We start from the raw sequence: 20490 nt of genomic DNA on the forward strand, positions 1-20490 counted from the left end.
AAGTTCTTGAATCAATCATCTTCGAGATGGGTTTTATTTGATCCATTGTCATTTTCTCCCGATCAATAACAAATTTATTCAAAGCATTTGTAAAACAATTCATACTCAATTCGATTCATTATGCATTTGCTTATTATGGCATAAATGAATAGTAATCAAATCTAGATTCGATTAAATTCATTTATTAATTTTACTAAACGAATTAAACAAATCGAACTGAATATTAGTTTAATAAACGAACTGAATATTCGTTTAATAAACGAATTGAATTCGAATCTTGAGATTTTGATTCATTTATTAAATGAATGAAACTCAAATCAGCAAAGTTTTGACCCAATTCGAATTTGATTCATTTATTCATTTTGCTACCCCTACCAAAAGGATAACTGCTTCTAATGATATAAAATGCCTGGTATGAAATTCATGCCGTCTTCTAATTTCATGCATTTCGCTAACTGTTATCTTCTTTTATTAAAGTATATTAGTCTTCTTGACATGGATTTCAAAATTCATGCCCTTTTTTATTGTAGTTTTCGTTGGGTATTGGTTGCAAATAATGTGGTGAAAAATGATGTGTTTTATTTAGATCAAGTGCAGTAAAGTCTTAATCCAAATTTATGCAATCTCCTTATAATGTATGCATTCCTTCTTTTTGTTACCATTAATCTTTTATTATTCTTCAATATATTCCCAAGATGACTAAGGTAATTTTCATACATTGCCATGACAATGTTCATAGCAGAAGATAGTAAGGAAACTGGAATTATAAAAGGTGAGAATGGTGAAAGTAAAACAAATTACATAAAGTAAATCTTTAGTTAAACTATTAATTTTAATAGTTGTTATAGTAATTAAAATTTTGGTTTTGAACTATAACTAGACCCTACAATAACAAAAGAAGCTTAGTGTGACAATTATGTTATAAGATACATGATTGAAGGAGTTAAAATTTTTACCTTCACATAAAATTTTTTTACCTTCACACAAATTTGTAGTTGTGGAGAACTTGACGGTGTTTATTGATTTTAGAGCTGTTGTGGATACCTACAAAAGATACTCTTAACATTCAAGTCAGTGTTTGTATAAGGCCAAATAAAAAATATATATATGAAGTTGGGAGAAGATGAGTTTTTCCCTTGAAGTGGACAGTGTCTTTACAATGGCCAAAGAATCATTCTCTTATAAATGAGCCCCTATTTATAGAAAATAGGTGACATGGACTTAGGGTTTTATTCTAAACCCTAATTCCAAGGGTATGTGCCATCATTTTTTATTAGTACACATTTATGCGGATGTATATAGGGGGAATTTTGTACATTATTTTCTTTATATCCTTTTTCTCCCTGTTGCCTTATTCTTCTTATCATGGTCTACTTAGAGATAGATCTTGAACCATGTTGAACCTAGTTTCTCTTTTTATTCTTATTTTTCTTTGTAATTTACTAAAAAGGTGTGTTTCAGATGTCATTTTATCTGAAATGATCCTTCCTCAGTTACTGAAGGGGGACACATGGCAAGACTTGGTTCCCTAGGGAATTGGGTACTTACAATGATGGACATACTAGCTGATGTTTATTTGTTAATGAACAATGTAAGTTACTGATGAATATCATTATAGGTTCATATTATAAAATATACGTTGTTTGCTTAAAAGTCTAATAACATTATATTGTGGTTAATAGTTGAAAGGAAATGAAGCATACACACAGGTTAAAATAGATAAGGTTCATTTGGAGTGAGCTAACAATTTTTTTTTTTTTACAATTCTTGTCGCAACAAATAATGGTTAGTATGCATATGAAATTGGAGTTTATTAGAATTGGGTAAATTAAAATTACAGTGGTTAACGTGTTGATGGGATTAAGATCAATGTAATTTTGCATCTAATAATGGTAGTTTATTTTGATTGATTTTCTATAACATTGTGTTGTTGTTGGATGTGTATCCTCTCCTAGGCATTTTCTCTCGCAGTCCTTCTAAACTTTTAAGGATCCATTAACATATGTCATTAATGAAATTAAATAATTAAGATTTTGTTTTAATTAATTTTTACCTAAATACATATCTAAACACATGCGTGACTCTTGTCAAAAAAATTTCAGCAAATTCTTTCCCTCTCAACTCATGCCGATTTCCAGCTAATTGTAAAAAGAAGATGTCAATTGTTTTGCTGAGGATAATGCTTGCTCTGCTTGCCATTGATGCAACTTAAAGACCCTTTGAGGTAGCACACATGTTCCACTAATGCAAATCTTCCTCATAATTTTCATCATTGAAGTGGATATCAAAGAAGCCTCCGGCGAATGGGATTAAGTGCTAAGCACTCGAACGCTGCCAAACTTTATGCAAGTGTGCTTGAATCTCATCAAGTTTCATCAGCTTAGATCTTGGTCGAAGGATATTCTGTCCAATAAGTTCTACACTTCTTCTCTCCCAACAAAAAAAAAAGAACAAAGAAAAAACTTAGCTGCTTTATTTTTATAAGCGGGATGTGTGCTGAAAGGGAAAGAATTTACAAGGAAAAAAAAAATCTTCTTCCCTAAAATTTAAAAAAAAAAAATTAGCTGCTATATTTTACGAGTGAATGTGTGTTGAGAGGGAAAGAATTTGCGAAAGAAAAATTTGGCAAGAGTCACACATGAATTAAATGTCTATTTAAATAAAAATTAATTAAAATAAAATTTTATCCTTTTGATTTTATTAATGACACATATCAACCGATTGTTAAAAGTCGAAGAAGATTAAGAGAAAAAATACTTTCCCAAATCCAATTAAAAATATCAAAGGACCCACTAAATTGCGGTCTAATCAACCTATGTTGAATAATTTCTATCACAACATTTATCACAGGTATATTCTACGTAAATGAGTGATAGGGTTAGGTAAATATCATATTTGATTATTGACCAATTGTTACCACAACACTTATGACAGGTATTAACTCTCTTATAAATGAGTGATATTGTTATAAATAACATATAAATTGAATTGTCGCCTACTCTCTATTACCGATTTTGTTGTAGCTTGTAGTGAGAGACACATATGGCGTCACTAAGTCTTCAAATTAGAATGACCAAAAATGTTGGCAAAAGTGACAATTAAAATTGTCACTAATCAGCAAAATGTTGGGCTTTTCAATACCTCTTTTCTTTTATTTTGTGCTGTTTACGTGAATACAAAACAAGCAACAAAAATTAAAAACAATCAAACAAGGAAGGTTGATGATAATGATTAATGAAACTTTTGGGGGAATTCTGCTAATTCGTCAAAATAAAAGGATAGATATGCAATTTATCCTATTTATTCAGCTAACGAGATTACAATAGGATAGGATTTAGGGAAGGTCCATCTGTTGGTTGCCGTTACTTCAACGGACACATGCTCACTCTATCACTCCTTTTTTATCTCTTCTGAGACACAGCACACAAAGATGATTCTTTTGCGGGAGCAAAAATAAGTCCTGCAACCTTTCTTCTTCTTCTTCATGCTTAGAATTTCCTCTTGTTATTAAACCATGAAAATGAAACCATCCCTTTTTTTTTTCTCAGCTTGCTGTACATGTTCATTTTTTTTATGAAGTGGGTGATCTTTAATTGTTTTAACTATTATTTAACTGCTTGTAGCTAGCACTGAAACATGTTGATGCCAATGGCCATTTCCTTCACTAAGCAAAGTTATGTGACAAGGCAAGTTTTATTTCTTTGTTGTTGTTCTTAAAGAAACGAATTCTTTTCTTATTACTTGTACATTTGTATACAGGTGTTAAATTTGCTTGTTTATAAATTTTTTTAATCATGTTTAGCGTGGAAAGATACTAAGAACTCACTCAAAATAATCAAAAATGAAAAATATAAGGAGATAGAGGTGTGGGGTATTCAGGGATAACGAATCTCTCAATGTCTTAAAAATGAAAAAAAAAAAAATCTAATGTGTTTGAAACGTTAATCAAAAACTGAAATTTATGCATTTGAGAGAAAATAATATCAATTAAGGATCATTGTATTTTCAGCTGCAGAAGGCCATCACAGAAAAACAACTGTTCAAGTTGCTTTTATCTTAAAACTGAATTCATCTTTGTGTCAATGACTGTAAGAAAGTTAATGCTATTTGATTCCGCCTCATTTATCTGTATTGAATGAATAATGGCTTTAGTATTATATTTATCCACAAGGGTAGCGGCTTTCTACTGTTGAGGATGCTAGTCAAGACAAGCGTGTAGCATAAAACAAACGTCAGTTTGTGTTAAATTTCATATCATGACTCAAGACCTTTCATATATTCAAATTAGGATAAATTAATATCCATTTTCTTGAATTCAATCACCACCACTTCAGAGTTTCAGAGTAGATGATTAAGGAACTGCAATCATATAAACTCATTGGCAACAGGAAAACTCTTTCCCAAAGTACAATTACTACCTAAACAAAAGGATCCTCTTCGAAACTCTTTGATTCCATAAAATAGGCTTTTTCTTGAAACCATCCCATCCAGTTACAATTTGATTGTGCTGATCATTATATTGATATAATATGAAAATCATCTTATGGTACTCCTGCTTGTTAGAGTTTTTACATTCGAAGATGCTTATTCTCAGTTTTGAGTGCTTATTGGGAGAGACAAATGGGGGTGTCTATGGCATATGTCTGATCATTCGCTGGCATTGTTTTTCAGGTATCCAGGAGCTCTGTTTTCTCCAAGGCGGTCATCACATTTCTGTGTTAGTGCTAAAAATTTTTTCCGAATGACTTGTAGAAGAGAATTAGAATTCAAGCAACAGTGCCATCATGCACTGTTTCGTTCCAAAGATAAAGCAGATTTCTCTAGTAGTATGCATCATCAGGCAAACGAAGAGGATGTCTCCAGAGCAACCTTAATATGGAGGGCCATCAAATTACCTATTTACTCCGTGGCTCTGGTTCCTCTCACTGTGAGTTCCTTTAAAACTTCAAGCGGTCTGTAATTCACTTTCGAAGCTTTGAATTTAAGTTGCTCAAGAGCATGACTGTTGACATTAGAAAAAGATAAGCATGTTTTCAAGCAGGTTTTATGTGATTTTCTTTGTTCAGGAAGGAAATGACCAGTAAATTTGGTTCTTCTCTAGCAGATCCCACATACACACATCTATTCAGTCTCACTGTTTTAAGTCCCATTGAACAGGTTGGTAGTGCAACTGCTTATTTGCAGACAGGCATGTTTTCCACCCGGCGTTATTTTGTTCTCTTGATTTCTTCTGTCCTCATTATTACTTGGCTGAATTTAAGGTGAGTTTTGTAACTTTACTTCAGATGTAGATTAGTGATGGCATGAATCTGACTCTTTGAACAAGCTTAACTTTACATTTGAGAATGTAATTGCTACGTGTTGTAATTGCAAACTAATACATCTATTGCTTTTCTGAATTTATTGAACATTTCTTCTGATAGCCTATGAATGGCTATGCATCTCATGGGCTATTTTCTATTTAATTTGAGAGGACACACAAACATTTATTTCTGGGGGTTCTTTGAAAGATCATATAGTCTTCATTCTCAATATTAGGACTCATCTGTGTTTGGGCCTGCTTTGTCTCTTGGCAGTCAGTAGAAGAATCAACCATTATATTTTAGGTTGATTTGCCTAAGGTGTTGCAATTGCCACATATACCCCCCTAGGAACTTCATGATGCGTTTGCATTCTGAAAGAGACCTTTCACTTTCATAGAATAAGTGTTTAGCGGATAGCAGCCTGAAGATCAGAAAAAGGATTGCTGCTCTTTGGCTTTTGGGCTTCCCAGTAATTTTGGTTCATAAAAATATTACGACTTTGGCAAACTGAATTTGTTGTCTTTAGTCTTTGGTACAGAACTATTAACTCCTCCTATTTGAAGCCATTAAAATTGCTAATGTGTATTGTGGGCAGCAATGATGTTTACGATTTCGACACAGGAGCTGATAAAAACAAAACAGAATCAGTTGTGAACTTGGTTGGCAGGTAATAAATTTTCCTCTTTTCTATTTATTTATTCTAAGGTGTGTCCAAGAGCTACTTTTCTTCTATTTTGTCCCTCTGTTTTGTACTCAAAAGAGTCACATTGGCTGGTTATTTCTTTTGTTTTGCTGGGAAGCCGTACAGGGACCCTTGTTACTGCCTACTTGCTTCTTGTCCTTGGCTTCATTGGGCTGACATGGGCATCTGTGGAGGCAGGAAATCTGCGCGCAATTATGTTACTGACTTGTGCAGTTATTTGTGGTTACATATATCAGGTGCAGAAATTGAATTGGCATTAGATAGCTTTGAAATTCGGCAATATATACATGATTTACCTTGGTATACATAACACAAAATTAATTTTGGAGATCTGGATCTCTCCTCTATTATAATTATCTGGGAACCTGTAATATCTGATTAGGGGTGTTGGTTGTGTGCATGGCAGTCCAACAATGGTGGAGTCTCGCCAGAACATCTGAGTCAACTAATGTTTAGGCCAACTCTTTAATGATGAGAAAGTGTACTTTTTTATGATTATCATCTTTGTATAATTTTATGTATTCAATTTTGTAACACATTTCTTTTTTCCATTACCAAATGATTTTGGGAATGCTACAAAATTTCCCACTATCATCCTTATAGGAAACATGTACTATTGCTTTGCTTGGATCATTGATGGCACAACAGTTGTGTGCTCTCTTTGACGCGCTTCTCAGAATTTGTCATTACATAGTTGGCTTTCCTATCCTTTGACAGGAATTAGATTGACAACTTGAACTTGTATTATTATATATCTACTTTTAGAGCTTTCATATTGTTAAAAACTGCTTTCTAAATGGTCATAGCTGTGCGCATATTGGAGCAGACGACCAAAATCTGACAGTTTTCAATATTGTATTTGTTGCAGTGCCCTCCATTTAGGTTAAGTTATCAAGGATTGGGGGAGCCTTTGTGCTTTGCAGCATTTGGCCCATTTGCTACCACTGCCTTTTACTTATTGCTTGGCAGCACAAGGTTGCCTATTTTAATTACTAACAATTTCATGGTCTTTCACTTTCCTTGTCATAATATTGATTCGGATGGTTTTGACAGAGAAAATCTATGTCTATCTATAACGGCTACAGTTCTTTCTGCATCACTCCTTGTTGGTTTAACAACCAGCTTAATTCTCTTTTGTAGTCACTTTCATCAGGTAGTTCTCTTTCTTTTGGGTTTTCCCTCTTTTGGTTCCCCACTTTGAAGTCTCTACTTTCTAACGTCAAACAAAATGATACCTTTTTTATAGCTCAGGTGGAAGGCGATCGGAATGTTGGAAAGATGTCGCCTTTGGTGTGTTTACTTAGCTCTCTTAATTTTTAAAATTTTATTAAGAGTAGATTATGTCATTTGATTGTCTTGTTATTTGCATGCAGGTGAGGCTGGGAACTGAAAGAGGCTCTGTAGTGGTGAAATGGGCAGTTATGATTCTCTACTCTCTTCTTTTTGCTATTGGTTTAAGCAGAGCTCTTCCCTTGAGTTGCATCGTAAGTCAATATTTTAATGATGAAATGTATTCTTCTAGTATTTTTTCTCCAGCACCATACTCGTTATAGCACCTGATATCTGAAATGTCAATTGTTCTCCAGTTTCTTTGTGCCATGACTTCGCCCATCGGGAAATTGGTTGTTAGTTATGTGGAAGAGAACCACAAGGTAAGTAGTAAACTTGTGCACAATACTTCAATTTTAATGTTTCAAACCCATCCTCAAAGTATGCAGAATCATGATTAATTACAACAATATAATCCTCTCAGTAAAGCGACCAATCCGTAATGAGGGAGCATGAGACCTTGAAATACAATAGATATACAGTCCTCATTCCTTGACCTTGCCTAAACTAATCAATTTTTTGTTTCAGGACAAAGGGAAGATCTTCATGGCAAAGTATTACTGTGTGAGATTTCACGCATTATTTGGAGCTGCATTGGTTGCTGGACTCATTACAGCTAGAATACTCGTTACAAAACATATTCCAAAGCTGGTTTTTCAGTGAGACTGAGTTCTGCAAGTTGCATTTCGACCTTCCAAGCCTGTGCGCAGCAGAGCAGGGTAGCATTTAGAAGAGAGGATGTGAATAATTCAATCTGGAAAGTCCAAAGTGATGCTTGCAAAATAGCTCGCTGATGAGCATCTTCAACAGTCAACCCAAAAATCAACATGCCAATGGTTGTTTAAGATCCTGCTATTTAGTAGTTTATCTGGTAATTTTCAGGAGTTAAGTGAATATTTTTTTTTTGGAGGAAATATATATCTCCTTTCTAATTGCATTATTAGAGTTGCTTGTGATATTGCAAGAATTGAATGGAATATCCAAATTAAAATAGCTACCAAATTCATTTAAAGTACATGCATTTTGGTCCGAAAATCAGTATGGATTGGGCCATTTTTGTAAGGCTTAGAAAACATGGGGCATTTCCGTAAATATACCGTGAACTTATGGGGTCAGGCTACAATGCAACTGTGGTACCGTGCCACAGTTGCACCAGCCGTTGGATCTACTCAAATGAGTGGGGTCTATTTAAATAAGTGAAAATTCAACGATTTGGTGCAACTGTGGCACGGTACCACAGTTGTACCACAGTTTTATCCGAACTCATGTACCATTATCATATTTAGACATACACCTCACGGATATTTTTATATTTAACTTGAAAAGGTAGGACATAACTGTAATTTCACAATAAATAAAAATAGCAACTGAAACGATGGCCAAAAGCGTTGGTTCGCTGTCTTTGCTGCTTCTTCAAATTAGCTGTCAAATCAGGAGCCTCTGTATAAAACCCCCTTAAATTGACCTCCACCATTTCCATCAATTCCAAATCGCCCACAAAATCTCCAAAAGAAAACCGAAAGAAAGAAACAAACACAACTGAACGGAACAATGGCAGCCCCTTCTCCACGGGAAGAAAACGTATACATGGCGAAACTTGCGGAGCAAGCCGAGCGGTACGAGGAGATGGTCCAATACATGGAAAAAGTCGTCGCCTCCGCCTCAACCGGCGAGGAACTCACCGTCGAGGAGCGCAACCTCCTCTCCGTCGCCTACAAGAACGTCATCGGCGCACGCCGCGCCTCCTGGCGCATCGTGTCCTCCATCGAGCAGAAGGAGGAGTCGCGAGGCAACCAGGACCATGTCTCCGTGATTAAGGAGTACAGATCGAAGATCGAGGCCGAGTTGACGGAGATCTGTGGCGGGATCTTGAAATTATTGGACCAGAAATTGGTTCCCGCCGCTGCCGCTGCCGATTCCAAGGTGTTTTATTTGAAGATGAAGGGAGATTATCATAGGTACTTGGCCGAGTTTAAGACTGGCGATGAGAGGAAAGTCGCCGCTGAGAATACTCTTAATGCCTATAAATCTGCTCAGGTTTAATCTATTTGCACTGCGTTTATTTATTTTTTTATTACTTTGAAATGTGGAGTATTTGTTGTTTTGTGTTTTAAAATTATTTTAGATGCTGCATTATTCATTTTCTTAAGGCATGTTTGATCTAAAATTTTGTTTGATTAGGATGGGCTTGTATACTGTGACTAAGCAAAAAGGATCAGAAATGAATGCTAATAAGGCTCTGTTAAGAGTTTCGTTTATGCAGCAATAAGCATTCATCTTATTATTGAAATTACTGATGGCTCATCACTAAATGCAGGATCCTAATAACTTCATTTCTTTCCTCCAATTTTTTTGTGCTCTATTTACAATTCTATCATGTGCGGTTTGATGCCCTTTTACTATGTTCTTCATTTTGGTTCTAACGCTGTATTGAAAAATATTTTCTCTTGTTGAGCTCTCTTGTTTATTTTAACTGTATGCCGTGACAAGTCGAAGTATAATACCCATTTATTATTGTTATTATTTCTGTAAACCTTATTTTGTTTGAAATGTGGTGCATCTTTCTATTTGATTTCTATTAATCTTAGAAGTTAATGTTATGTGTAAAATATGTCCATCTATTTTTCTTAGTTGTTGCCTTTTGATTTTGTGTCTTTGTTGGGTATATTATTTGATCAGGATATTGCAAATGCTGAACTGGCGCCAACTCATCCTATCCGGCTAGGACTGGCTCTGAACTTCTCTGTGTTTTACTATGAGATTTTGAACTCTCCCGATAGAGCCTGTAACCTTGCAAAACAGGTGAGAGGCCTGAATTTATGATTTTAGTTTCTTCCAAGAACTTTGTCATTCTGCAAAATTTGGGACACGGATCAACAAACAATATGTAGACAAGAATTGCAGTAGCAGTTGATCCTTAAACCATGGATCTTCTGTCCCTTTATTTTTGACTTCTTTGTACCATCCATGTCCTTGAGTTTGCTGATTGTTACATCCTTTTAAACAATATTTAGGCCTTTGATGAAGCCATCTCAGAGTTGGATACACTCGGAGAAGATTCATACAAGGATAGCACTTTAATAATGCAGCTTCTTCGTGATAATCTCACTTTGTGGACCTCAGACATGCAGGTATTAAACTCGATCTTTCTTTCTTGTTAGTTTACTTGTTTTTCCTCAACAGTTTTCATTTTTATACTGGATGGTTTTATCAACATTTGCTGTTATGTTGATAGGATGATGGAACTGATGAGATCAAAGAAGCACCGAAGCCCGAGGAAGAGAAGAAGCAGTGAAGTCACTTGTCTTCGCGGCAGTATTTCACTTCTCTGTTTGTTTTTGTTTGGAGAAGTTTGCTTGGTCCACAACCATTCATTTATGGACTTTAGGTGTTCATGCATCAAATTATGAATATTGGAATTAGTTTTGCAATTTATTAGTTTTTCAATTAATTACTTCCAGATTGAATTTTTTTAGTTTCAACGAGGGGTGAATGGGTGAATACTATTCTCTAATGTTGTTTTCTTGACAATAATGAAACCAATGACCAAGCTATTTCTCTTCATCTTAACATGTTGGAAGATGTGAAATTTCCATTGCACGTATTCTGATATCTTTGTTATGCATTTCCTTCCCTCTTTTGAAAATATATTTGAGTTTATTCTCCATATTTTATTTCTCTCGTTAGTCTTTCGCTGTGTAGATCTACTTTTTTGGCTTTGAGTAAATTGAATTGTTTGTGGTAGATTAAGACTTTTTGGGCTTTGAGTTAATGGAATTGTGGTAGAGTAAGTGTGATTTTATTTCTTATCACGGTGGGATTAGCATTTGCAATTACTCAGGTATACGGAGATGGTCTGTAAGTGTGATTTTGTTAGCCACAAAGTGATTGTGTTGTAAGGCTAATAAAGGTGGATGTAGAAAATAAGTGTGCATTTTGGGATAACAAAGAGGTTATGATCTTAGGAAATGCGTATTGGTTGACACGAGATTGAGAAGCAGGAAATGCATAAGGTGAACATAATAATGAGTATGATTTTCAAACAACTTCTTTCGGCATCTTATAATGCAGCATTAGCAAATCAAATTGCCTTGGTGGTGTTTTGAGCTTAATGAAAATGAAAATAAGTTAGCCCTACTTTATTAATAAAAAAAAAAAAGGGCAGAGGACTAGTTATACGACTTTTCACTTCGGAACATTTAATTGGTGATAAATATCTCAGCACACTCTTATCAAAAATTGGTGAAAATAATCCCGGCACACTCTTATGACAAATTGGTGATAATATTCTTGTCATCAAATTGGTGATAATAATCTTGTCATCATCCTTATCTATTTTTTAATTTTTTATTTTAGAGGTTTTAGGGTTTGATAAGTGAAATGGCATCCTTTCCTTTTTCTTTTTTTTTTTCTCTCCCTCCACTCACATAATGAGCAACTAAGATTGAGCTTTATTTTTAATATTGACAATCAAAATATCAAACCATTTTTTTCACCTTATTTGATAAAATCAACCACTTCTTTTTCACTAAATTATGGAGGGGAGGAGAGGTAACGAGATAAAAAACAGGAAGAAGATCCTTATCTTTAAAAAGACATTCTCAAAATATCAAATTGGATTAAGCTTGGAGATTGTTCCGACCCAACTCCATCCTTATTTTTCATTTTTTTAATTGTTACGGTTTATACGGTATAAAATGAAATTTTTAGAGCATATAATCCAAAAGAATGCACCTATTAATTCGAAGAAATAAATACTCAACTTTATATAGTAGAGTCATAAGAGTTTGTTGAGCGACTACACTCTCATTTACTTTTTGCTTTGCACTTTTTTTTTTTTTTTTATAACATGAGACTATTGCTTAAATTACAACTCATATTACATGAGAGTATAACTGATATGTACAATCATATATATATACTGAGACCTGTTGACATCAATGCTGATATAGTACTGCTCAGATTATTTTTAATTCTCTCAAATATTCGAGAGACGTCAACTCCCAGTCTGAGAGAAAAATTACCTTCACTCAAATTTTAAAACTCCAAAAAAAAATATTTAAATTAAATCCCTGCAATACGTCTGTGAAAACTCGCATCACTTCCCTCATATTTACGAAGGAGGGGCTCAACCACTTGGGCTAAGCCCAAATGGTTCTTTTTGCTTTGCACTTAAAAACATTGGAACCTCCGGTATTTCTTGCTTTACACAGTACAACTTTTGCCAACACCCAATCCCATCATTGGTCTCTCCTACTAGTACCCATAGACTATCTCGTTAATGTCGCCGCCGACCAACTGTCATGGGTTTGATTTAAATGTCTATTCTTACATCTCTGCCTCATTTTATTAGTTAACTTATTACTCCTCAATTGAATCAATAGAATCCAATCTCTCAGTTCTTCTCTCTTACAATGGCTACTGCCCCTGCTGCTTCCTTTGCCAATTCACTTTTATCTCTCAATTCTCATCGACCAAATCCAAATGCCTCTTCTATTTCAAAACCCAACACTCTCTCCATCCAATTCGACAAGAAGACGAATCAACAACAACAGCAGCACCAACGACATGCTCGTTTCACCACATTTTGTTCTTTGGACGCTGAACCCAAAGATTCCATCGAAGATAAACCCATCGAACTTCGTATGCCCCTAACCTTTTTTATTTAATTATTTTTTGTTAATACTTAATTTAATTTATTTTTTTCTTTGTGAATAACTATTTTAATTTAATTTGCTTCTCCATAGGGTACCAGGCATTTCCTACAGTGATGGACATTAACCAGATTCGTGACATTTTGCCACACAGGTCAGTTTGCTTACCGAATTGTGAGATTTTATGTGTCCATTAGATATGATTTTGATGGACTTGTACTTGTGTAGGTTCCCATTTCTTTTGGTGGATAGAGTTATTGAATACAATCCAGGAGTTTCAGCTGTTGCTATTAAGAATGTTACTATTAATGATAACTTCTTTCCTGGCCATTTTCCTGAGAGGCCAATTATGCCCGGTGTTCTCATGGTTGAGGTATTTTCTTTTTCAGATTATTTACGTATTTGATTTAATATTCATTACATAATACAACCTTGGCCAACGTAGTGTTGCTCTAAACTGACGGTTCTGAATTTAGTTGGGTTCTTTTTCGGTCCAATCTAATCCATTGTACCAAATGTAGTTTCGAAAATGCTATACTGCGTTTTCTTTCACCTAGTATTCTTACAAGCCGTAGTTAATGTATTTCATTTGTTTTAGAAGGACAAATATCATTGATGAAAATAAACTTTTTATGAAAATATGGGTCCTGTAAGGCTCTCGCCTCAACCACCTCAGCTGAGAGAGAGTGGCCTCGGCTCCTTGGTTTGCCCCACCACCCGAGGCAAAGTGCCAAGGATGCCTGTCTTATATTTGGTTAGAGTGTGTAAATGATTTGCTTTTGAGAAAGTAGAACTTCAGCCATGGCTGCATAATGAGATTAAAGCTTTAGTTTCCAGGATACATTGAAATTGTCTCGGTGCAAACTTATCTGAAGACGTAAATATCATTGATGAAAATAAACTTTTTATGTAAATGTGAGTCCAGTTACGCATTCATGTCAACCGCCTCACCTGAGAGAGACTTGCCCTGCCTTCTGGGTTTGAGTGTGTCAAAATTTTACTTTTCAGAAGGTAGAACGTAAGCCATGGCTGCATAATGAGATTAAAGCATAGTTTCCACGCAACATTGAAATTGTTGTTGTGCAAACTTATCTAAAGTTCTGTTTTTGTATGTATTTTTGTTCCTGTTAAATAATGATGCATGACTTTGATTGTTGGAACCAGGCAATGGCACAGGTTGGTGGCTTGGTTATGCTGCAACCAGAAGTGGGAGGCTCTCGTGAAAATTTCTTCTTTGCTGGAATTGATAAAGTAAGATTCAGGAAACCAGTGATTGCAGGTGACACTTTGGTCATGAGAATGACACTTGTCAAGCTACAGAAACGCTTCGGAATAGCAAAGATGGAAGGGAAAGCTTATGTGGGAGGTGAAGTGGTCTGCGAGGGTGAGTTTTTGATGGCTACCGGTAGTTAATAATGTTGTGTCTATGTGGTAGTATCTCAGTTTGTCACTGTCAGATTTTCCTTGATTCTGCTCGTTGAATTTTGAGTAACCCTATGTACGCTTTTAGTCGCTCTTCATTTCATGCAAAATCAACCTGATTACTGAGGACTTACTAAATTTTCTTGGTTGATGTGGCCCATAAAGGTGTTTCTGGTTTTTTATATGGATGTTTTATGATACAGAGACCTTAAATCTCAGTTATGATTCCATTACTACCTACTGCTTTGGCTACAGTATGATTGTGCACAATTAAAAAATCTGAGACTAGAGCTTGGATTGGTTAATGGTCATATTACAACAGCTCATCAAACTTCTGACACATTACTATTAACATCACTTAGTGAGTGTGATTCATCTCTCTAGTAGGCCCAAATAATATGTTATCTACATAGGCATTTTATACAAGAAGTAGAATCCTTAGAATTAGTTAATCTTAGGGAGGATTTCTACCTTCTAGATAGCATATTAGGACAATGATTTGATAACGCCTGGGGTTGAAACTGGAGAATTTTAAACTCCATTTCTGGGGCATCAACACTTTTCTCTCTTGTGGTGAGAAACGATATCATTATTCATTGGAATCTTTGTGATCAAATCTGCACCAATGCCTTTTTTCTATGTTGTCTGATTTTTTGTTCTTCACTGCGCTGTCGTTTGACTGTAGCATTATGTTTTAGTCTAAACTAGTTGAAAGTTTAGACATCGTTTTCCGATCAAAGGAATATGTAACAACAAAGATTAGTGCCACTGTTTAATCTTCATTTTTCGATCAAAGAAATATGCAACATAGATTAGTACCACTGTTTAGACGTTTTCCAATAGTACCATCTATGACCTGACAGGGCATCGCGCCAAATGAGGTCTTTATTTACTTATTTATTGAATGGGGAGGTCTTATTTTTATAATTATAAAAAATAAGGTTGTTATGAATTTATTAAAATAAATGTAGATGTTCATAATATATATCTATTAGTCTCCTCATTATTTCTCATTAACAACATTCGGCTTTTCTATAACTCCCACTATCTCATAAGGAATTATGATCCATAATTTTTCCATTAATTTCATAGAGTGATTATGTAACTATAAAAAGAGAATTCATCTCTTTATTTTGTACACACAATTAGAATAAATAAAATCACTTTATAATATATTGCTCTCTCATTTTACTCTTTTATCTTCCGTTGCTCCTTTATTTTGTGTTGCTAGCTAAGAGTTTTTCTAATAAAGGTAAACTTCCATTTATCCTCTATTTAGAATGGCAATCTTCAATTTACTTCTCAAAAGCACGAAAATGTTAATTTATTCTATTTATTGTTAATAAAAAAATTTACTAACATGCCCTCCATGGCTCCTCTTGCCATTTCTATCTGAACAAAAATAGAGGACAAATTGAGATATTTACATTTTTAGGAATAAATTGAAGGTTATTATTCTATCTGTAGAAACTGAAATTAACTTAATTAAATTAGTGTTTTGTTAAATATGTTTAATTGAATAATTATAAATATATAATTAGTCAAACAAAAAATAATTTTAATATAAATTTTACCAAACTTCATAAGTTACAAAAATCTATCAAAATCGCCACTAGACTAATGTAGTTTTCATTTAACATTTTGTGGCTTTGAAGTTTAAAGCCACAACATCGGAAAATCACAATGTATCGAACAAAGCATAAGGTAATTTTTTTTTGTTATTACCTTTTTAGATTAATTCAATAAATTAAAAATTTTTTTATTAACATTTCTAAAATTGTCGTAAGGGTATTATTGTTAAAATGGATATTATCATTTCCCCACCAAAGGTATTCTGACACATCATGTCAGTACCATGATTTGGTAAAACTATCATTTTATCACTAAACGTTTAAACTGTTAGCATTTTCCCACCATTCCGTTAAAACTCAGTTAATAGTTAACGGAAAATTCTTAAAATGTCAATTTTACCCCTAGAGCGTAAAAGACGATTTTACCCTTTAAGAATGAACAGCAGCAAGTAATGATTAAATTACAAAAATAACCCTAAAAGTAGCCGTTACATTCAAATAACGGCTACTTTTATGCTTATAAAAGCTGCTGCTGGTTGCCATTTCAACCAGCAACCAGCAACCAGCAACCCCAAATCAAAGGCCAGCAACCCCATTTGAGCACCAACAACCCAGCTGAAAAAGAAAGAAAATGGCAACCCAACAACTCAATTTTTAACGCACAACTACAAGCCACAGTAAACATTTCAATACCACTGCACTAGCAAGCCCAAGCCATTTTTAAACACCAGCAAGCTCATTTTATTACTAGCAATCAGGCCATTTCAACCCCAACTAGCAACCCCATTTCAGCCCCAGCAACCTAGAAAATGACATGCTCAGCTCAAAGACAGCAAAACCAAACATCCTTTATCATTCAAAGACAGCAACAATAAGCCACTGTAAACACTACATTTCATCCAAGCTCAAAAAATCCAGCTCTTCTTAATATTCACTCAAAACCAAACATAGTTTCAGCCTTCATACACATAAATTCAAACAAAACAATGGCCTCCAGTAGTAACTTAAGTGTTAATACCAGGGTTCGAGCTAAGAAACATGCTGAAGTTACTTGTTACCCTAAATATTGCAATTGTGGAGTGCAGGCATGTGCGATGGTATCTACAACCTCGGAAAACCCCAATAAGCTCTTTTGGACATGCAAGTTTAAAAAGTGTAATTTTTGGCAATGGGCAGCAAAAGAAGATATGGAAATGCGTAACATTACATCCGGTCATGGCATGAACCTAAATGAAGATGTGATGAAGATAAGTGAACAACTACGATGCATTGAAGCGAAACTGAAATTGGTCATAGTTTTTATTTGTGGCATTGTGATAGGCTTATTTATGATGAAGTAATGTAATAAACATGAAAAGTAATGCAACTGGAAAGTAATCAATCAATCATTGTAGCTGAAGATGTAATGAAGCATTATAGTTTAAGATGTAATGCAACTGGAAAGTAATCAAAACAGTTTGTGGATTCCAAAAACATAACAGCAACTTAATGCACTAATATAAAGTTTTGTGCATCTAAAATACATAACAGCACCTTAATGGTAATATTTCATACAGCATCTAATATCTGTGAAGCTTGTGAGCCTTGAGTTGGATTCGAGGAAACATTATCAGCTTCATATTGGCCTGGACAAAAAAATTATTACCTCATTATCTAAGACCAGCAATAGCTATTTGCAGACATCAAATATTAATTTGAAACAATAACATACCTCTATTACGTCCTCTTACTCCATCGCCTCTTGCTCTTGCTCTATTACCCCGTTGGCCCCTTCGGCCTTTATTCCCTCCTCTTCCTCTATTACCACTACCTCCTCTTCCTCTATGAGCAATAAAGCTCTCCTGTGAACCACCTACAGCCTATTTAAATTGAAATATATAAATAATCAAATCATCAATATTTATAACAAACTAAAAATTACTCAATGAATAACAATAAACGAATTACCACTTTCTTTGTCCTCTTTGAAGTACGTGCTGCATTAGAACTTTCTCCCAGCCCACTAACTCCCTATTTAAAATTACATAGATAACAATAAAAAATTAATTTCAATACCCATACAAACAACTAAAACATTAGGTTCAATGGCTGTTACCTGCTGGGCTCTTAATTCTCTTGCAATTGATGGTCTTAATGGACATTTCCTGACATTGTGGTTCATCCCACCACAAAAGGAGCAGCAGATATAAAATGATTTTTTTTTTTATTGGCTCAGTGGCTGCCCTTTTCCTTGCCTTTTTTGGTCTTCCAATCTTCTTGGTAATCTCAGGTGGAAAGAGCTTGGGCCTATCACAAGGGTCCCATGTAACTTTGTCAGGAATTGGCTTGAACATCACTGCATATGTGGTCAAGTACGCCTCTTTGCTGAAGTATTTTGGTAGATACTCTGTTGCCGTGTGTCTAGCATGACTAATTGCAGCCATAGCATGAGTACAGGGGATTCCAGCTAGGTCCCAATAGCCACAATCACAGGACCTGCTCATGAGATCGACAATGAACCTCCTTGCTGGATAATAACCCTTGTCTTTAACCTAACAAAAATTACATAATGATTAAATAATAATTATAAGGTTGAGGAAAAAAAATTGATTAACCTAACAAAAATTACATAATGATTAAATAATAATTATAAGGTTGAGGAAAAAAAATTGATTAACCTAACAAACATTCAGGTTCAGGAAAAAAATAATTATAAGGAACATGAGTTAGAATTATACTTGAAAGTGAAGATCCCCAGAAGCCATTACATTCATCTTGCTTCCACATTCATATGCAGCATCCAATTCTTTTTTCACTCTAGGTGGAATGTTGGTCCAAGATTGTGCTTCTTTTTTTCTTTCTGTGAAGAGTGTCATGAACATGCATCTAATTTCTTCAAGCATGGTCAAGCAAGGCTTCTCTCTGTGGGGTAATATCCAACTATTAAAACACTCTGAAGTGTTGTTAGTTGTACGATCTACCTTACAATTCTTGTCGTACTCATGTCTTGACCAAGTAAACCCAGCAAGCTCAGTCTCCAGCCACTGCCATGCCTCTAACTTCTCTTTTTTGAGCTTTTCCATTGCAATAGCGTAATCAAACTTGTTAGTGCTACTGACAGCCCTCCAAAACAGATTTCTCAAACTAACACCATGATGTTCTTTGCAGAAGTTAGCATATATGTGCCTAGCACATGGTCTGTGATATGCAATAGGCCATGTTATCTTAATGGCCCCCAACAAACCCTTTTGCCTATCTGAGCAAAATGTAATCTGCTCCAAGCCATTATCAAAATACGAATGCAGAATTTCTAAAAACCACGACCAGGTTTCAGTATTATCTATCTCACACACTGCTAATGGTAATGGGACCATTCCATTATTAGCATCCATACCCACAACGGCTAATAGAACTCCACCATATTTTGATTTCAAGTGACACCCATCCAACCCGATATATGGCCTACAGCCATTGTTAAGGGCATTTTTTTGAGCCGGAAATGCCATAAAGAATCTCTGAAACAACACTTTCTCAGGCCTAGTTACAGCATCACAAAGCACTTTACAAATTGCACTAGGATCATACTTGTGAATCACTGCAGCATATTGAAACAAATCTTCGTATCCCCTCGCATGATCTCCATTAATGTCTTTTCTTGCCCTCTCTCTAGCCCTATATAGTTTTAAATCCCCTATCCGCACACCATAAGTCTCTAACATAAACTCACGAAGAACAGAAATCTTCACATGAGGATCTACAGTAACTTTGCTCTTAATTTTCTTTGCTATCCATTTACTGTTCACAGCCACTGACTTTCCAGTCTGTCTACATTCATGCTTCTTTTGCAACTCTTTGATTGCAAATCCACCCTTGCCCCTTATTTTACCTCCCATCACATACCATGGACACTCACTAATCTTGCATTTTCCGTAAAATCTCCTAGGCTCATTGTACACCTTTGTAATTTCAAAGCCTTTATCCACCATCACTTCACCTAACACATATCTAAAATGCTCAACATCATCAAATACATCTCCTAACCTCAGCCTATGTTTACCATTACGCCCTGGCTTATATGCATGCACTTCAATGTAATCCTTCAGCTGAGTGGTACCCAAATCATAATCTGAATCTGATGTGTCTGCTAACAACTGAGGATCTACTTCAGCTGTTTCATCGTCAGAACTAGAACCCCTAGCATCATCCATAATATCTGCACCATTATCTTCATTTTGGTCATCGTCATTAGCATCATCATCATCAGTGTCATCTATACGAGTCCCATCAGTTGAATATTCCTCATCAACATCATCATCCTCATGTCCATCATTCTCATTCAGCTCTGTTGGTGGCCCTTGTGTGCCTCCAGTCCTAGGTGGTGGTTCATTTCCACCATCATTCACCCATGTAATTTGCTCTGCAGATAACTGCACTCCACAGTTATGTAGCATCGCTTGTAACACCCCACAAAGCGGTAAATCAGGACGTAGGGTTGGCAAAATTGTGGCTTCAAACACTGCCACTTCCAT

The 20490-nt window shown here is 35.2% G+C and overlaps 4 protein-coding genes across 7 annotated transcripts; 3 read left to right on the plus strand and 1 right to left on the minus strand.

Moving 5' to 3' along the window:
- The first annotated feature begins 3366 nt into the window (after nt 1-3366).
- LOC18034853 (2-carboxy-1,4-naphthoquinone phytyltransferase, chloroplastic) lies at nt 3367-8328 on the plus strand. 4 transcript variants are annotated; one of them, XM_006423747.2, is made up of 11 exons: nt 3367-3686; nt 4672-4927; nt 5158-5261; nt 5899-5970; nt 6104-6242; nt 6875-6981; nt 7060-7159; nt 7258-7296; nt 7380-7490; nt 7593-7658; nt 7864-8328. In XM_006423747.2, the coding sequence occupies exons 1-11, from the start codon at nt 3637-3639 to the stop codon at nt 7996-7998; spliced, it is 1179 nt and encodes a 392-aa protein (XP_006423810.1). In that variant the 5' UTR covers nt 3367-3636; the 3' UTR covers nt 7999-8328. The 4 variants fall into 4 exon arrangements, with proteins under 4 accessions (XP_006423810.1, XP_024034294.1, XP_024034296.1 ...); XM_024178526.1 differs by having other exon boundaries at nt 4753-4927; XM_024178528.1 differs by lacking the exon at nt 3367-3686 and having other exon boundaries at nt 4782-4927; nt 5105-5261.
- A 379-nt stretch (nt 8329-8707) lies between these two features.
- LOC18033934 (14-3-3 protein 6) lies at nt 8708-10899 on the plus strand. Its single transcript, XM_006423748.2, has 4 exons — nt 8708-9372; nt 10015-10137; nt 10350-10466; nt 10571-10899. The coding sequence occupies exons 1-4, from the start codon at nt 8887-8889 to the stop codon at nt 10628-10630; spliced, it is 786 nt and encodes a 261-aa protein (XP_006423811.1). The 5' UTR covers nt 8708-8886; the 3' UTR covers nt 10631-10899.
- A 1630-nt stretch (nt 10900-12529) lies between these two features.
- LOC18035231 (3-hydroxyacyl-[acyl-carrier-protein] dehydratase FabZ) lies at nt 12530-14521 on the plus strand. Its single transcript, XM_006423749.2, has 4 exons — nt 12530-12978; nt 13083-13143; nt 13218-13362; nt 14154-14521. Exons 1-4 carry the CDS (start codon nt 12750-12752, stop codon nt 14400-14402), a joined length of 684 nt encoding a protein of 227 aa, XP_006423812.1. The 5' UTR covers nt 12530-12749; the 3' UTR covers nt 14403-14521.
- Nucleotides 14522-16736: 2215 nt separating this feature from the next.
- On the minus strand, nt 16737-20490 carry LOC112096371. Its single transcript, XM_024179801.1, has 6 exons — nt 18700-20490; nt 18217-18513; nt 17930-17992; nt 17694-17841; nt 17537-17607; nt 16737-16784 (listed from the first exon to the last, which is right to left on the minus strand). Exons 1-6 carry the CDS (start codon nt 20488-20490, stop codon nt 16737-16739), a joined length of 2418 nt encoding a protein of 805 aa, XP_024035569.1.

Source organism: Citrus clementina, unplaced genomic scaffold (genome assembly GCF_000493195.1).
Source record: "Citrus clementina cultivar Clemenules unplaced genomic scaffold, Citrus_clementina_v1.0 scaffold_8, whole genome shotgun sequence".
Classification (NCBI taxonomy): Eukaryota; Viridiplantae; Streptophyta; class Magnoliopsida; order Sapindales; family Rutaceae; genus Citrus; species Citrus x clementina.

What these genes read in the sequence shown, in the direction of transcription:
- LOC112096371 (XM_024179801.1), bottom strand. Translation starts at nt 20,490, where the DNA reads ATGGAAGTGGCAGTGTTTGAAGCCACAATTTTGCCAACCCTACGTCCT. An exon ending in CTGGGGATCTTCACTTTCAA is followed by an intron (nt 18,514 to 18,699) that starts GTATAATTCTAA and finishes AATTTTTGTTAG; the next exon opens with GTTAAAGACAAGGGTTATTA. An exon ending in AGTAAGAGGACGTAATAGAG is followed by an intron (nt 17,608 to 17,693) that starts GTATGTTATTGT and finishes TTTTTTGTCCAG; the next exon opens with GCCAATATGAAGCTGATAAT.
- LOC18033934 (XM_006423748.2), top strand. Translation starts at nt 8,887, where the DNA reads ATGGCAGCCCCTTCTCCACGGGAAGAAAACGTATACATGGCGAAACTT. An exon ending in ATGCCTATAAATCTGCTCAG is followed by an intron (nt 9,373 to 10,014) that starts GTTTAATCTATT and finishes TTATTTGATCAG; the next exon opens with GATATTGCAAATGCTGAACT. An exon ending in CCTGTAACCTTGCAAAACAG is followed by an intron (nt 10,138 to 10,349) that starts GTGAGAGGCCTG and finishes AACAATATTTAG; the next exon opens with GCCTTTGATGAAGCCATCTC.
- LOC18034853 (XM_006423747.2), top strand. Translation starts at nt 3,637, where the DNA reads ATGTTGATGCCAATGGCCATTTCCTTCACTAAGCAAAGTTATGTGACA. An exon ending in TTATTGCTTGGCAGCACAAG is followed by an intron (nt 6,982 to 7,059) that starts GTTGCCTATTTT and finishes TGGTTTTGACAG; the next exon opens with AGAAAATCTATGTCTATCTA. An exon ending in TTGGAAAGATGTCGCCTTTG is followed by an intron (nt 7,297 to 7,379) that starts GTGTGTTTACTT and finishes ATTTGCATGCAG; the next exon opens with GTGAGGCTGGGAACTGAAAG.
- LOC18035231 (XM_006423749.2), top strand. Translation starts at nt 12,750, where the DNA reads ATGGCTACTGCCCCTGCTGCTTCCTTTGCCAATTCACTTTTATCTCTC. An exon ending in CGTGACATTTTGCCACACAG is followed by an intron (nt 13,144 to 13,217) that starts GTCAGTTTGCTT and finishes GTACTTGTGTAG; the next exon opens with GTTCCCATTTCTTTTGGTGG. An exon ending in CCGGTGTTCTCATGGTTGAG is followed by an intron (nt 13,363 to 14,153) that starts GTATTTTCTTTT and finishes TGTTGGAACCAG; the next exon opens with GCAATGGCACAGGTTGGTGG.